This window comes from Macaca nemestrina, chromosome 18, assembly GCF_043159975.1.
Source record: "Macaca nemestrina isolate mMacNem1 chromosome 18, mMacNem.hap1, whole genome shotgun sequence".
Classification (NCBI taxonomy): domain Eukaryota; kingdom Metazoa; phylum Chordata; class Mammalia; order Primates; family Cercopithecidae; genus Macaca; species Macaca nemestrina.
Genome location: NC_092142.1, coordinates 2,666,868 through 2,684,260, shown reverse-complemented (window position 1 = coordinate 2,684,260; position 17,393 = coordinate 2,666,868). Strand labels below are relative to the sequence as shown.

General features: G+C 49.0%; 1 protein-coding gene and 1 long non-coding RNA gene across 4 annotated transcripts; one reads left to right on the top strand and one right to left on the bottom strand.

The window, feature by feature from the left end:
* Positions 1–343: 343 nt before the first annotated feature.
* On the top strand, positions 344–16,193 carry LOC105485941 (RNA binding protein with serine rich domain 1). 3 transcript variants are annotated; one of them, XM_071083934.1, is made up of 8 exons: positions 344–480; positions 3,786–3,973; positions 4,207–4,362; positions 5,231–5,422; positions 5,671–5,773; positions 6,075–6,228; positions 13,838–13,979; positions 15,251–16,193. In XM_071083934.1, exons 2-8 carry the CDS (start codon positions 3,903–3,905, stop codon positions 15,348–15,350), a joined length of 918 nt encoding a protein of 305 aa, XP_070940035.1. In that variant the 5' UTR covers positions 344–480; positions 3,786–3,902; the 3' UTR covers positions 15,351–16,193. The 3 variants fall into 3 exon arrangements, with proteins under 3 accessions (XP_070940035.1, XP_070940037.1, XP_070940036.1); XM_071083935.1 differs by lacking the exon at positions 344–480 and adding an exon at positions 648–872; XM_071083936.1 differs by lacking the exon at positions 3,786–3,973 and having other exon boundaries at positions 409–480.
* On the bottom strand, positions 7,066–8,005 carry LOC139359801 (uncharacterized). Its single transcript, XR_011616240.1, has 3 exons — positions 7,891–8,005; positions 7,437–7,590; positions 7,066–7,176 (listed from the first exon to the last, which is right to left on the bottom strand). It is a non-coding gene; the product is annotated as an uncharacterized lncRNA (long non-coding RNA).
* Positions 16,194–17,393: the final 1,200 nt, after the last annotated feature.

Sequence of the window (17,393 nt, the reverse complement as noted above, 5' to 3'; positions counted from 1 at the left end):
AAAGGCTGGGCACCCCTCCTGTGCGACCACCCTGCCGCCCTCAGCACAGCCGGGCCTGGAGCCCCGCCTCCACCGCCGGCTACAGGGGCCAGAATCGGCCCGGGCGGGCCCAGGGAGCCCGCGCAAGGAAAGGGGCGGGGCACGGCCGCGATAACACCCTCCGCTCCGGACGACGAGCGTCGGTTATCGCGCGGCCCTCCCAGGCTCAGCAGGCTACCCATGTGCTCGCTCCAGCAAGCGTGCAGCCAGTCCGGTCAGTCCCAGGGACTTTACCGGCGAGGAGACACCCTGAACGTCCCCAACGCGGCTACCACAAACTGCCTTGACTAACACTTCCCCGCCGGCGCCCATTGGGCCAGGCGTTTACGTCATCGCTACGCGCCGGACGGCGGCGTCTTCCCGCTCCTTGACTCTGACGTCAGAGCGGCGCCGGCCTCGGAGGCTGAGGAAAGCAGGAGGAGGTGGTGGCGGCGGGAAGATGTAAGTTGGGGCGGAATCCGACCGCATCCGTGTTTCGGGGGCTGCCCGTCAGGCCCGGCAGGACGCATCGTGAAGCCGGTCCACTTCTCAGCCCCGCAGTGCGGCGGTGGCCTGGCAGCGCGGTGCGGGCTCCGAGAAGAAAGAGTGTGGCCCGGGGCGGGCGGAGTGGGAGGTGTCGAGGCCGTGGCCCGGAAGTGATCGGGTCCGCCGCGGACGGAAGGGCGCCTCTGCTTCGTCCGCTCGGCGGTGGCCCAGCCAGGCCCGCGGGACTCGGAGCAGCGGGGAGCGCGGCCTCCGTTCTTGGGGCCCTCCCGCCGGGCCGGAGACCCAAGCCCCCAACGCCAGGCGCTGCCTTGGAAGCGCTCGCGGCCCGGCGCCTGGACGGGGGAGTTGTGAGTGAACGCGGACGGGGAGCGGCGAGGTCGGCGTGTCGGGCCGGTGCCGGCGGGCGCGGAGTTTCTTTGTGGGATGCGGTGGAAGGTCGGCCGATCCATCCTTCGGAGTCATTAATTCAAACGTGTACTCCGCGAACGTTTCCCGGACTCCCGTGTGCAATTGTCGGCGCTAGGCCGTGGGGATACGGCCCACTATGGACCGAACACGGTGTCCGAGCTCAGTTTGATGGGTTATCCCAGAGGGGTGGATACGGGAAGGTTAAGGTTGATGGAGGAGAAACGTGGAGTAGGCTTTTTGTCTTGATTTCTCATGAACTGTGCCTGAAATGTACTTTTAAATGGGGAAGGTGCTCTGAAGATTTATGCCGAAACGCCCTCTCCTCGAGATTTAACTAATTGTTCTCTCCTCTCTCTGGCTGTTGGACGCGCACCTTTCCGGAGGATGGGGGAGGTAACCGAGGTCCTGAGCCGGTACCTGAACTTGGGTGAACAGAGAACCTCAACTTTTGCTTTCTAGCACTCGACCGCACCCAGCGAGCCTTCCGCTTACTCAGTGGTTCTTAGTGTTTGGACTGCTTGAGAATAACTGGTGGTGTTTGATTCCACAAAGTACATTTGGGCAGATCTTTAAGTCGGGGGGGGTGGGGCTGAAATCTGCGGGTGTGACCTCCACTCTAGGTCTGTGCTGTCCAGTGAAGTAGCCATTGGCCACATGTGGCTACTAAGCATGTGAAATACAGCTCATCAAAACTGAAATGTTAAAACACATACCAGTTTTAGAAGACTATGAAAAAAAAGTAAACTTTTATTAGTAGATTTTTATGTTGATTATATGTTGGAAAGATAATATTTTGGATGTGTCAAGTGTTAAAAATTAATTTCACCCATTTTTGTGATGTGGCTACTAAGGAATTTCAGGTGATGCTTGTGGCTCCTCACACTGTTTCTATTGGACATTTCTGCTGCAGGTGATCCTAAGGCAGATGAGTGCAGGAACCCTGCTGAGAGTTCAGAAATTACGTGTGACTTTGGAGACAAATGTCTGGGGGAGGGAGGAGCCTTTACAAATCTTGCTCCTAACATTATTGAGCTTTTCATTAATGCCCTGGGTAACTATAAAGTTGGGATTGTAATTGTCACCACATTGATAAGAAACTTGAGAAAGGATAAGTGACTTGTCGAAAATTACACAGTAAAACCTCAAATCAAACCCAGGCCCTCTGGTTGCAGACTCTGAATTATACTCTGAATGATACTCACTGACTGTCCGAGGACACCAACAGTGTCGAGGCACTATCCGCTGGGTGTCTGCAGAACCTTACTATTCTAAAGCAAAACATGATACCCCCGGACAAGAGCAGCAGAGGTGGTGTTCGGCCCTCCTTGGCTCATTTGACTGTTTAAAGCCAGGTGCTTTTCTTTCTTGGGTCAGAACACGTTTTCAGCAGCATTTTGAAGCACCCCTGGCAGGTACTGCACAGGGAAACCAGGACCCCATTGGTGTGCTGTGTCCTCCTTACCAACTGGCTCTTGGAGAAGGTGAGACAGAAGTAGCTGAGACTCACATCCTGAGAGCTGCACTTAACAACTCCTGCAGCTTGTGCAGAACTTTACTGGAAATACTGAAGGCGTCCCTGGAAAATAGGGCCCATAACTAATTAGTAATTTGCTTTTGAGTAATGAGTAACCGCTATTTGAACACTTTCTGTAGTCCAGGCATTTTGCTAAACTCTTACATGGCAGGCAGTCTCTCATGCAATTTCAGTGCCTACTTTTTTTTCATCTTATTTTTGAAAAATTTTTAAAGCACAGGAACGTCAAATTATACAATTAATACCCACATAAAGACTACTTAAGGGCCAGGTCTGGTGGCTCACGCCTGTAATCCCAGCACTTTGGGAGGCCAAGGTTGGCAGATGACAAGGTCAGGAGTTGGAGACCAGCCTGGTCAATATGGTGAAACCCTGTCTCTACTAAAAATACAAAAATTAGCCAGGCTTGATGGCAAGCACCTGTAGTCCCAGCTACTCAGGAGGCTGACGCAGAAGAAACGCTTGAACCCAGGAGGTGGAGGTTGCAGTGAGCCAAGATCGTGCCACTGCACTCCAGCCTGGGTGACAGAGCAAGTCTCCATCTCAAAAAAAAACAAAACAAAACTCAGAGGTTAAGAGTCTGTAAGTTATATTTCTGCTGTATTTGCTAGATGGTTTTTATCAATCTTAGTTTTTCTTTCCATCTTAGTTTTTCTCAATCTTAGTTTTTCTTTCAAAGTAAATTGCAGACTTGCATGTATTTTCCCCTACACTCAATATGCATATTATTAAAGTACAGTGCAATTACTGCTTTTTAAAATGATTCTTCTGCTTTTTAAATGTTCATATGGTACGTTTCATCTGTTTGCTTTTGGGTATTAAGTGTTTTAATGCTGGTACCAGTCACTTTTGAAATGATTTTTGCTTCCAGTCACATCCGTGTATCCTAAAGGCAAATTGCCACAATAAAACAGGAGATCTAATCCTCTCTGGAGACCACCCTTGAGTTAGGTTTTTCTCTGTTCTGCATGTGAATGTGGTGCTGTGGCATTTTGAAAGGACTGCAGGGGCTCATCAAACTTGTGGGTGAAAACTGAATTGTTCAGCCTGTAAAATAACAGTGATAGGCCCCACCATCTCCTCCATTTTTTTAAGAAAAATATAAGTGGGGGCGACAGTTGTGCCTGTGCCTTCTGTGCAGGGTAGAGATGCCTCCATGAGCACATGGGGATTGTCCCTGTGTGTTCCTGACTGTGCGGACGCTCATTGATTACTGTGCTCCCTTGCTGTCTTTTTGTGTGCTCAGCTTTTGACTGCAAAGTAGACTTGTTGCCTTGCCAATTCGTTCACTCTTTAAACCCTTTTATCTTGTTATTAGGCTGCTCTTTGGCGTAAATTGCAATCGATTAGGGATCGTTTCTCAAAATCAAGTTAGAAGTGAGAGTTCAGATAAGTGAGGCCGCCATTGCTGCTTTGAACACCTCAGAAGGGGAGAATGGATTTATCAGGAGTGAAAAAGAAGAGCTTGCTAGGAGTCAAAGAAAATAATAAAAAGTCCAGCACTAGGTAATCCTTCTGTAAGATTTTTCTAGTGCTACTTGGGGGTGCTTACTGCTAGGGACCCGCAGAAAGGGGGAAGTGGAGAATGTTCTGCATTCTACAGTCAGTGTTCTGAGCCACAGGCCACTTTACTCTGATCACCTGGGGTTTCTGTGGCCCTGCTGATCCCCTCTTTTGGGTTGTGCTGTTTGGGTTTGGTCAGAGGAGCACGCAGTCTCACACTCTTCCTCACCATCCAGGGCTCCTTCACCCACCAAACGCAAGGACCGCTCAGATGAGAAGTCCAAGGATCGCTCAAAAGATAAAGGGGCCACCAAGGAGTCAAGTGAGAAGGATCGCGGCAGGGACAAAACCCGAAAGAGGCGCAGTGCTTCCAGTGGTAGCAGCAGTACCAGGTGGGGTGGGCTGGCCTGGAGTCTGGAGGGGACCTGTGCCACAGCCACACCCCTACTCCCCACAGATGGCTCAGTTTTCTTGATTATTTACAATGAAAACACATCCTCTGATTGTTAGTGGAGACCCTAATTTATGGCAGACTGGCCAGGTGTAGTGGCTCATGCCTGTAATCCCGGCCCTTTGGGAAGCCGAGGCAGGAGGATTGCTTGAGGCCTGGAGTTCAAGACCAGCCTGGGCAACAAAACAAGAGCTCATCTCTACAAAAAGTAATTTTTAAAATTAGCTGAGAGTGGTGGCATGCATCTGTAGTCCCAGCCACTTGGGAGGGCTGAGGCAAGAGGGTGGCTTGAGCCCAGGAGTTTGAGGAAAATAAAATTAGTCGGGTGTGGTGGTACATGCCTGTACTCCCTGCTCCTCGGAAGGCTGAGTCAGGAGGATGGCTTGATTCCAGGGGATGGAAGCCGCAGTGTGCGGAGATCATGCCACTGCACTCCAGCCTGGGCGACAGACCCTGTCTCAAAAGAAAAAATCAATCAAGCCTGGGTCAGCCTCAGCCAGCAGCTGCCTTCCCAGCCTGAGTTGACAGTTCCGACTTTTGCCAGAGTCCTTTGCCTCTCAGCAGGAAAGGCTTCTGTATGGGTGGAAGGCCGCCCGTCCCCTCCGTCCTGTCCCACACACAATGTGACACCTAGGGCTCTGGCTTGCTGGGGGATTGGGGAGTGATGTTTTCCCCATTGGGGAAAGCAGTGAGGCCTGGAGACACCCAAACAGCAGCCTTCTCCTGGAGGGAACGCAACAGACTTGGAGGAGGTGTCTGTACTGTGAGACTTGGCACGTGGTGGTTGTGACACCTCATCTTGCCCTCAGATCTCGGTCCAGCTCGACTTCCAGCTCAGGCTCCAGCACCAGCACTGGCTCAAGCAGTGGCTCCAGCTCTTCCTCAGCATCCAGCCGCTCAGGAAGCTCCAGCACCTCCCGCAGCTCCAGCTCCAGCAGCTCTTCCGGCTCTCCAAGTCCTTCTCGGCGCAGGCACGACAACAGGAGGCGCTCCCGCTCCAAGTGAGTGCCCTGTGTCTGGGATCTAAAGTTTACAAGCTGGGGGCTACAGATTTACCATTGAGGTTATAAAAGGGACCCAGAAGGAGTCTTTCTGTGTTAGTAGGATTTCTGAGACAGGAGTAATGCAACTAGTAGGAAAGTCTTCCTTGGGAAAACTGTCACACAAGCAGATAAGAGCCCACTCGAAAGGAATCTAGTACATTTTGAGTTGACAGAAACTGTTTCTGGTGTTTTGTTTTCTCAATCAGATCCAAACCACCTAAAAGAGATGAAAAGGAGAGGAAAAGGCGGAGCCCATCTCCTAAGCCCACCAAAGTGCATATTGGGAGACTCACCAGGAATGTGACAAAGGTGAGGATCACGGATGTCTCCAGTGAGCAGTGGGGTGTAGACAAGCAAGCCTGTGCCTGCAGGTGAGCTTAGAACGTAGCCTTTCAGGGACTGGGGCACGTGGTTTGAGTAGAGCACTGATTCGTTCCTCTTAGTGGACCATTAATACATGTGTCTAGGAGATTAATCCCAGAACAACACTGGTACTTGTCAGATGGAATGTTTAATCCTGCTGAGGTTTTAGTCATGATGTGGTGAACTCTCTGCGTCTGACATGACTGACTGGTAGGTGGGTGTTCGAGTGATCCTTCTTTCCCTCTAGGATCACATCATGGAGATATTTTCCACCTATGGGAAAATTAAAATGATTGACATGCCCGTGGAAAGGATGCATCCCCATCTGTCCAAAGGCTATGCATACGTAGAGTTTGAGAATCCAGATGAAGCTGAGAAGGCGCTGAAGCACATGGATGGAGGTGGGTGACCCTGCCACACACCCCTGACCTCTCAGAGTCCCGCCGCTACTAGGAACTTTCAAACTGATTTCCAACTGTGCTGCACTTCTTTTTGTTTGTTTGAGATGGAGTTTCACACTTGTCGCCCAGGCTGGGGTGCAGTTCCCAGACCAAACTGAGGTTTGGGCTGCTATTTCTCATTGCCCAATAACAAGATGCACATTAACTGACTAGGTAGAGAGTTTTTATTTCTGCAACCGATTGCAGGGAAAAGACCTGGAAATTATTGCCAGACCAACTTAAAATTACAAAGTTTTTCAGGGCTTATATACTTTCTAAGCTATATGTTTATACGTAAGTTTACATTTATCTAAAGACGTAAGTGATTAACTTCTTTTAATCTATAACTAAGGATTGAGTCTTGAAGACCTTTGTCTGGAGCTTCAGTAAATTTACTTAATTTAAATGGGTGTAAGTGCTGGGGTAATTACCCTTACTTTGCCTTCTGCTGAATCACAGAGGTTTGGGGAGTTTTCTTCCCAATAAAACGGCTTAACCCTAAGTGAGTCTTGTTAGGAATACCTTCATTATTTTGTTATGTTTTTAAGACCCAGGAAAGGCCTAAGCTAAACTCTTTGGGCTTTTCTTATATCCCAGCCTTTGTATAGGGGCCTTGGCTTTTAATATTTAACTGCTTAGACAGTACTAAAACACTTGTTACAGAGGCCTGCGTTAGTGAGACCTGGCCTGCCACAATCCCCACTGTCAATTTGCTCATGTTTATTTCATGGTTGTATATTTATTTGTTAATCACGAGAATCGTAGGGAGATGGAGCACTGTAATCTTTCTGGCTGCTGCTTGCTGAGAAAGGGTTGTCATCATCGGGCGTGGAACACAGCGCTGGAGCGGAAAAGGTCGATTTGTTCCTGATAGCACTTTCTGTTTTGGGGGCTTAGAGGCAGCACCTGCTGAAACATAATAGTATGCAACAGCAACACATATAAATAGGTTGCTGCTGTTTTCTTTTTTTTTTTTTTTTTTTTGAGACAGAGTCTCACTCTGTCGCCCAGGTTGGAGTGCAGTGGCCAGATCTCAGCTCACTGCAAGCTCCGCCTCCCGGGTTCACGCCATTCTCCTGCCTCAGCCTCCCGAGTAGCTGGGACTACAGGCGCCCGCCACCTCTCCCGGCTGGTTTTTTTCTTTTTTTTTAGTAGAGGTGGGGTTTTACCATGTTAGCCAGGATGGTCTCGATCTCCTGACCTCGTGATCCGCCTGTCTCGGCCTCCCAAAGTGCTGGGATTACAGGCTTGAGCCACCGCGCCCGGCCTGCTGTTTTCTTCTGAAGTTTAGTCTTCAGTTTACAGGGCTTGAGGAAAGCACAGCTTAGGTTTCAGTGATTTCCAATTAGGAAAAAGGAAAAAATTGAAAACATTATTTGGGTGTACTATAGTTTTTGAAACAATTTTTTTTTAGCTTCCCATTTTTATTAAAAGACAAATTATGGTAGGATAGGTTTGCTTTATTATACTTGGCTTGATTATTTGTATGCAATGGAGCAAGAATCATAATTTTTTCTATAGGCCTTTTAAATGGGCTTGGATGGAACTTCATTTCCATAGAAGAAATCTGAGATAATACCTTTTTAAACCCAAGCCCAGCCATGGATATGTACCATTAAATACCTATGAGTTGGGTGAAATCCTCTCCTCTTGAGGTTCCAAGATAACTTGGGGTTTTTGTCCTGTTAGAAAGTGACGTGTTTTACTTCCCACAGATTAGAAACCCTGTACAGGGACTGTGTACACAAAATAGGAGGCCAGTTTTTTATTTGTCTTCGGTTACAAAAGAAAACATTTCTATTGCACTTATGCAAATACCATAAATTAAGAATGCATACAAATAGACTGGGCGAGATGGATCACCTGAGGTCAGGAGACTGAGACCAGCCTGATCAACATGGTGAAACCCCATCTGTAATAAAAATACAAAAATTAGCTGGGCATGGTGATGCACACCTGTGGTCGCAGCTACTCTGGAGGCTAAGGCAGAAGTATTGCTTGAACCTGGGAGGCAAGGATTGCTGCGAGCCAAGATCACGCCACTGCACTCCAGCCTGGGCAAGAAAGTGAGACTAGGTCTCAAAAAAAAGAATACACACACACAAATAGTTTCCAAATTTTGAAGAAATTAGGTGGAGAGAAACAAATAAGTTCCAAGTTTTGTTCATAGGAGTATACTTAATTGTTAAAAGCTGTTAATAACTTACAACTTTTTTTTGACTTTAAAAAGCAAACTAAAGGATTGGGAATGTTTTAAGCAAAAAGTTAAAAAGATTACTTCAGTGTCCTATTAGTTCAGCTTATCCAGTTAATTTCTGCCCTGCTTGATATTAATGAACGCTTTACCTCTTTTTTCCGAGACGGAGTCTCGCCCTGTCCCCCAGGCTGGAGTGCAGTGGCGTGATCTATGCTCACTGCAAGCTCTGCCTGCCGGGTTCACGCCGTTCTCCTCCCTCGGCCTCTGGAGTAGCTGGGACTACAGGCTCCTGCCAGCATGCCCAGCTAATTTTTTGTGTTTTTAGTAGAGACGGGGTTTCACCATGTTAGCCAGGATGGTCTCGATCTCCTGACCGCGTGATCCGCCTGCCTCAGCCTCCCAAAGTGCTGGGATTACAGGCGTGAGCCACCACGCCTGGCCTCATTATAGCTCTTTAAGAGTCCTGAACGGTTTTCCTTTATTCTGATGTCACAATCTCCAAAGTTATTAGAAATGTGTATTTAAGAGCACGTGTTAGAACTCTATAGCTGATTATAAAACCACCTTCTAAAGAGGATTAAAACAAGACAACAATTGTTTATGGATGACAAAGATTTTAGGGTAGCCATAGTTAAAGACACAGTTGACGAGGAAGTTTGTTAACTCTGTGGCACACAATAATTTAACATGATTATAATTACTACGGATAATGTACACTAGGATACATTGCAATTGTAGGAGTTTTACGTGATTTTGGAACACATATGTATAACATTTATAAAAATATAGTCCAAACAAAGCCAAACCCCATTTTATATTTGGCGATGCTTCCTGAGTGATTTTTGGTACCAAATAAGCCAAATTTCACCTTTACACATTAGTGTGCTGTTAATGTTAAACCCAATTCTTTTCTTTCTTTCTTTTTTTTTTTTTTTTTGAGACTGATTTTTCTGCTCTTGTTGCCCAGGCTAGAGTACAATGGTGCAATCTTGGCTCACTGCAACTTCCGCCTCCCGAGTTCAAGCAATTCTCCTGCCTTAGCCTCCCGAGTAAATGGGATTACAGGCGCCCTCCACTACAGCCAGCTAATTTTTGTATTTTTAGTAGAGACATGGTTTCACCATGTTGGTCAGGCTGGTCTTGAACTCCTGACCTCAGGTGATCCATCTGCCTTGGCCTACCAAAGAGTTGGAATTAACAGGCGTGAGCCCTGTGCCTGGCCTAAACGCAATTTTAATGCTTAATTTACAGAAAAACTGGATGATGCACCTTTAACTTTAGCCCACATGTTTACATACAGAATTTTCTTTACAATCAGCCTCCTACAACTTTTTTTGAGACAGAGTCTTACTCTGTCGCCCAGGCTGGAGTGCAGTGGCATGATTTTGGCTCACTGCAACTTCCACCTTCTGGGTTCAAGCAATTCTCCTGCCTCAGCCTCCCCAAGTAGCTGGGACAACAGGCAGGTACCACCACACCCAGCTAGTTTTTTTGTATTTTTAGTAGAGACTGGGTTTCACCATGTTGGCCAGGCTGGTCTCGAACTCCTGACCTCAACTGATCACCCACCTTGGCCCCCCAAAGTGCTGGGATTACAGGCGTGAGCCACTACACCTGGCCCCCAAATTTCTTAAACCTTTATTTTATCCAACTGAAAACAATCCTTTAACCTCTTTTTTTTTTTTTTTTTTTTTTTTTTGACAGAGTTTCACTCTTGTCACCCAGCCTGGAGTGCAATGGTGCAATCTCGGCTCACTGCAACCTCCACCTCCTGGGTTCGAGTGATCCTCCTGCCTCAGCCTCCCAAGTAGCTGGGATTACAGGCTCCTGCCGCCAAACCTGGCTAATTTTTGTGTTTTTAGTAGAGATGGGGTTTCACCACGTTGGCCAGGCCTGTCTGAAACTGCTGACCTCAGGTGATCCTCCCGCTTCGACCTCCCAAAGTGCTGGGATTACAGGCACGAGCCAATGCGCCTGGCATGGATTCCAGTTCTCTTAGTGGGTGTGTGATTACCGAAAAGATGTTTTAGGAAGACCTTTTTTTTGTAGCTCCAGTTTAAAGGAACATTAGTCTTGGGGGAAGAAAATTAGGAAATAGGCGTAGATTAACATAGATTAACATTTTAGGGAGTTTCCAATCTGTTAAAAGCTTAAGTATCAAATTCAGGTTTCTTACATAGAATACATTTGGCTTTTTATATGGGAATATTTTCTTTAATCATTTCTGAGAACCAGAAGTTTCCCAGTGTTTCAGCATTTTTAGTTTTATTTTGCTGAGTGACTGGATTTACTGAATTTATACAGTTTATTTCTTAAACTCCTGTATCATAACCATTCATGACGTTTATAGCTATTTGTATCTGGGCAGAATCTTTTTTTCTTTTTCTTTTTTTTTTTTTGAGACGCAGTCTCGCTCTGTCGCCCAGGTTGGGGTGCAGTGGCGTGATCTCGGCTCACTGCAAGCTCCGCCTCCTGGGTTCACGCCATTTTCCTGCGTCAGCCTCCCGAGTAGCTGGGACTATGGGCACCCGCCATTACGCCCATCTAAATTTTTGTATTTTTGTATTTTTAGTAGAGACGGGTTTCACTCTGTTAGCCAGGATAGTCTCAATCTTCTGACCTCGTGATCCGCCTGTCTCAGCCTTCCAAAGTGCTGGGATTACAGGTGTGAGCCACCGCGCCTGGCCAGCAGAATGGTTTTAAAAGCGCATGGACCCTTGTGAATAGTTTTGGGTGGCATTTTGTCCTCAAGTCAGCATTTTGAGGAATGTGGAGTCGTCTCTGCGCCACTCCCTGCTGCTCTGACTGAGGCAGCTGGCGCTGAGAACACAGTCCACAGTGCTGTCTGGGCTGCCAGGCCTGGTGGGGAGTGGGGTGTGCCTGCCCCAGAACTTTATCCTCTGAGGCCCTATTACAAACTGTATAAATAGCTTAACTGGTTTTTTTCAGTAATTGCCCTTCAGGCATTAGGAAAGTTTCCTTGATACTTGGCTAACTTCTCTTTCAAGTTACTTAAGTCCTGAAATGGGTTAGGAGCTCTTTGCTCTCACATCAGCTGCTGGCCTTGTAAGTCACCCCTTTGCTTTGGAGTCTGCTGATTATCTGCTATTTGACAGTCTGAGCACTTGCTGAGCTAAAAACCCAGGAGACCCAGGTACCTTCTGGGTGGGTGTGATTATAGACATTCCAACTTTTCGTAAGATTCTGGTAGGATTTTTTTTGTGTGTCCTCCATACTGTCTTTGAATGGAGTGAGTCCACCCTGTCTCCAGAGGAGATGAGAAGGGGTTGGCCTTTACTGGCAGCTACACAGAAGATGGATTTTTTTTTCATTATTGTAGAGTCAGTGCTGTGAAATCTCTAATTTGGGCTAACTTAGGCTGAATTTACTGAAGTTAAACCTTTTAAGTATGTTCTGAATACATAGCCACGTGCCCAAGTTAGTCCCCATGTACCTTGAAGGTACAGTTGAGAAAACAAAAGAGCCCTTTACCCCTTAGGGCACAAAAGGGGTTGTGCTTGGGCTTCTGATATCCCCAGCTACCAGACAATTCTTGAGGTTGGGGCACATGCTCCCCTTCCTGGGTTTGCACCTGCATTTCCTTTCCTCTCTCCCTGGAGCCCACATCCCACACTGCCTCTCCTCGCTTCATGCACATGGCATGTGTTTCAATGCCATTGCCATGCAGAGCCACCTCTCTGAGACTGCTTGTTTCCAAACACAAAGTCCTTGGCATCTCCTGAAACTTCCTTCGTGCTGCTCCCCACCAAAGCCCCACCTCTCTGTCAATGGAAGCTCATCCTGATGGTCCCTTACCACCCCCATCACATCCATCACCAAGCTCTGGCTATTTTATCTCCCAGCTGTTCCCTGAATCCTTCCATTTCCCTACCAAATCATTTGATGTTGATTCATGCTCCTCTCAGTGCCACAGAGCCCTCCTAAGAGAAGTTCTCGCCCTTCTCTTAGTCCCAGACCTGGCTTCCCTTGGTTGGAGGAGAAGGAAGCGCAAATGCTGATACTACCTGCATGGTCCTACCAGGAAGCCCCACCCTGACCCTGGGGCCTTCTGTTGCCTTCTCTCACCAGTGCTTTGGTTCCTTCCCAGCACAGGGCCCCGCAGAGCCCTTCTCTTCCACCTAGCAGATTCCAGCACATTCTTTTCTTTTCTTTTCTTTTTTTTTCCTTGAGATGGAGTCTCAGTCTGTTGCCCAGGCTGGAGTGCCGTGGCTTGATGTCAGCTCACTGCAACCTCCACCTCCCTGGTTCAAGAGATTCTTTTGCCTCAGCCTCCTGAGTAGCTGCGATCACAGGCACATGCCACCATGCCCAGCTAATTTTTTTTTTTTTTTTTTTTTTTTTTTTGGCCGGGCACGGTGGCTCAAGCCTGTAATCCCAGCACTTTGGGAGGCCGAGATGGGCGGATCACGAGGTCAGGAGATCGAGACCAGCCTGGCTAACACGGTGAAACCCCGTCTCTACTAAAAATACAAAAAACTAGCCGGGCGAGGTGGCGGGCGCCTGTAGTCCCAGCTACTCGGGAGGCTGAGACAGGAGAATGGCGGGAACCCGGGAGGCGGAGCTTGCAGTGAGCTGAGATCCGGCCACTGCACTCCAGCCTGGGTGACAGAGCGAGACTCTGTTTCAAAAAAAAAAAAAAAAATTTTTTTGTATTTTTAGTAGAGATGAGGTTTCACCATGTTAGCCAGGCTGGTCTCAAACTCCTGACATCGTGATCCACCTGCCTCAGCCTCCCAAAGCGCTGGAATTACAGGCATAAGCCTCTGCACCTGGCCTCCAGCACATTGTTTAGCTCTTGACTTGGATGACTCTTGACCTGCGAGGCTGCCTTGACACATGGACATTGGTGTCTCCTGTTGGTGTCCATGCTTCTTTTTCTCATGAAACATTAATCATAATGTTATTTCTGTGATTTTTTTTTTTTTTTTTTTTTTTTTTTTTTTTTTTTTGAGACAGAGTTTTACTCTTGTTGCCCAGGCTGGAGTGCAGTGGCACGATCTCCGCTCACTGCAGCCTCTGGTTCCCGGGTTCACGCCATTCTCCTGCTTCAGCCTCCCAAGTAGGTGGGACTGTAGGTGCCCGCCACCACACCCAGCTGATTTTTTGTATTTTTAGTAGAGATGAGGTTTCAACATGTTAGCCAGGATGGTCTCAATCTCCTCACCTCGTGATCTGCTTGCGTCAGCCTCCCAAAGTGCTGGGATTACAGGCGTGAGCCACCGTGCCTGGCCCTATTTCTGTGATTATCTTACATTGTCATTGTCCCCCCAGGCTTGTCTCGTTCACTGTGACATGCCTTGTCTAGGGTAGATGGTTGTTAGATGTTTTATGACTTGCTCTCTTTTTCAACAGGACAAATTGATGGCCAGGAGATCACTGCCACTGCCGTGCTGGCCCCCTGGCCTAGGCCACCACCCAGGAGATTTAGCCCTCCCAGGAGAATGTTGCCACCACCGCCCATGTGGCGCAGGTCTCCGCCACGGATGAGGAGAAGGTAAACAATCTGTAGTTTTAGTGGACTAACCAGGCCACAAACCTCATGTGACTGCAGTGGCTTTGAGACCCTCTATCCAGCCCTGCCTGCCTGCCTTCTGCTGCGGTGGCAGGAGGGGGAGGGGGGCAGAGAGGAGGAGCCCTTCAGAGCTCATGGAGAGAGCAGGAGATGCCCTAGAGTTGCACCAACACAGCTTCATGAGTCTGGGCAATGGTGTGGTATGGCCTTCCTAGGAGACCACTAGACCTGTGAGCCCAGGTGCAGGCCCACTTTTTTTCTGAGCTAACAAGAAGGGCTGGGAGAGGGAGAAGTTGGGGGTCAGAAGAGTTGTGGGGCGGGGGTGGTAATCCCTCGGCAGACGCCACAGTTCGGCCTCCCTTGCCAATGGTGAGCTGTGCTTTCAGCCTTTGGGGAGGAGGAGGAAAGCCTGGGCTTCTGCCTTGGGTCTCACAAGCACCCGTTCCCAAGAGCTCAGGGCAGGCCCATCAGGTGGGACCTGTCCCAATTTCTGGTATTAAAAACTAAAACTTCGGCTGGGTGTGGTGGCTCACGCCTGTAATCCCAGCACTTTGGGAGGCCGAGGCGGGTGGATCACGAGGTCAGGAGATCGAGACTATCCTGGCTAACACGGTGAAACCCCGTCTCTACTAAAAATACAAAAAATTAGCCGGGCGTGGTAGCGGGCGCCTGTAGTCCCAGCTACTTGGGAGGCTGAGGCGGGAGAATGGCGTGAACCAAGGGGGCGGAGCTTGCAGTGAGCCGAGATCGCGCCACTGCACTCCAGCCTGGGAGACACAGCGAGACTCCGTCTCAAAAAAAAAAAAAAAAAAAAAAAGAAACCCCATCTCTACTAAAAATAGAAAAAATTAGCTGTGCGTGGTGGCGGGCGCCTGTAGTCCCAGCTACTTGGGAGGTTGAGGCAGGAGAATGGCGTGAACCCGGAAGGTGGAGCTTGCAGTGAGCTGAGATTGCACCAGTGCACTCAGCCTGGGCGACAGAGTGAGACTCCATATCAAAAAAAAGAATACAAATATTAGCTGGGCATGGTGGCGTACGCCTGTAGTCCCGTTTGTTTGGTAGGGTGAGGCAGGCGAATCGCTTCAAGCCGGGAGGCAGAGGTTGTGGTGAGCCGAGATCGTGCCACTGCACTCTGACCTGGCGACAGAGTGAGATTCTGTCTCAGAAAAGTAAAACTGGGGAATTACCCAGAAAGAAGCTAGCTTGCCCCTACAGCCTGAGCTACTCTGATGTGGTTTCTCCTCTTCCTGCAGGTCCCGCTCTCCGAGGCGCAGGTCCCCTGTGCGCCGGAGATCACGCTCCCCGGGACGCCGCCGCCACAGGAGCCGCTCCAGCTCCAACTCCTCCCGATAAACAGGCCACTGAAGCTCTCGCCCCTGTAACTTATACCCCACCCAGCTCAGTTTTGTCACTTTTCTAGCCAAAGGAAGATCAGTAGGAAAGCAAACCCTTCACTCGGGCAGAATTTGCAGGCAGCAGTCAGCACCCCTCTGCCGGCCGGGCTCTGGCTGCAGAAGTGCTGTTGGTTTGGGTGTTGTGTGCCTGTCAAGATTCCCTCCGGTTTTCTGGCTAGGAAGCTCGCCCGCTTCCAGTTTCTAAGAGTCAGTTCAGTGGCAGGGCCACCAGGGACAGGTGAGGCTCTGAGGGGTGGTGTGACCCTGCCTGCCTGGGAGCACACTTTTCCCTTCCCTGGTGACCTGAGATGGTTGCCAGACTGTGCCCTTGCTGTTGCTGGGCGGTGTCCTTTTGGAAAGGGAGCCGTCCCGAGCTTTAGTGCAGCTGCCAACCCTGTTAGCCTCAGCCTCTTGAGGCCTCTTCCAACTTCAAGGGTCACACACCCCCAAAGATCCTCTCACCTATGGTAATTGCTGTGCATGGTTCTGTCTGTCCGTGCACCCATGCACACACCCCACCACCCTACTCTGAAATTGGCGAGTGAGAGCCAGCTGTGCGGGATCATCATGCAGCCATGGTTGTGCCTGCCCTTCGTGGTGGTCTTTCAGGTTATCTTGGCAACATGTACATTGCTTTTTTTTTTTTTTTTTTTTTTTTGCTTTTTTGCTTTTATTGTACAGTCAGTACTATAAAATTTCTCTTTGAGTTTTATACCTTTGTAGCATTTTAGATGACATTGTGTTTGTACTTTGTTGTGTAGAGTGGAAGAATTGTGTTGAATAAACCCAAGATTGGAATGCAGATCTAGTACTGGGTTCACTGCCTTCTCACTGTACCCTCGCCCCTAGTAACTTTCTGTTCCTCAACATGCACAGTGGCACCTCCAATGCTTTGTCAGGAGAATCTAGGGTTTGTGTGCTGTGGGTATTAGGTTGCTGCTGTGGTGGAGATGGTTTTATCACCCCCTCGGAATGTGTGTGTGTTTTGAGACAGACTCTCGCTCTTTCACCCAGGCTGGAGTGCGTACCATGGTGCGATCATAGCTCACTACAGCCTCCAACTCCTGTTTCAGCCTCCAGAGTAGCAGGGGAAATTTTTTTTTTTTTTTTTTTTTTTTTTCAGACGGAGTCTCTTGCCTGGGTTGGAGTGCAGTAGTGTGTTCTTGGCTCACTACAACCTCTGCCTCCTGGGTTCAAGCGATTTTCCTGCCTCAGCCTCCTGAGTAGCTGGAATTACAGGCACCACCCACCACGCCCAGCTAATTTTTTGTATTTCTAGTAGAGATGGGGTTTCACCACGTTGGCCTGGCTGGTCTTGAACCCCTGATCTCATGATTTGCCCACCTTGGCCCCCCCAAAGTGCTGGGATTTCAGGCATGAGCCACCGCACCCGGCAGCAGCAGCTAATTTTTAAAAAATTTTTTGTAGCAACAGGGTGTTGCTATGTTGCCCAGCTGGTCCTGAGTCACGGCTTACAGGTGTGTGTTGCCATGCCAGGCTTGCTTCCTCCATTAAGTGGCCATTTTTCCACCTCAAAAATTGGTTTGGGACACAAGGAAGAATTGGAAATGCTTAAGATGAGAACAAAAGTTGAGACCACCCAAAACTGCTGGGACCTTACTGCCCAGTGCTCCCAGTGGTCGGACCAAGACCCCACAGCAGACAGTACAAAGGCCCACTCCCCAGCTCCCGCTTATGGCCTAGTGGGAACAGACTGTATTCTTATCCTTTGGCATTTCTCTACAAATAAAAATTTAAGAGGTGCCACTGCGGTCCGGCCTTTGTGCACTTGGCCTTGTGCTGAGCAAGGCGTGTGGCCTGTTCTTACCGCCGGGTTCTGCTGCCCCCACCCCCACTTCGGTGACTAAACCTGCACCTCTGATCCTGTTCCCAAAGGGGCAGGAGGCTGGGCTCACTCCAGGCAGCCCCTGGCCTCCCTCACGGACCCCCTGTGTGGGGCTCATTGCTTTGATCGCCTTTCCAGCGCCAGTGCTGCAGTAGC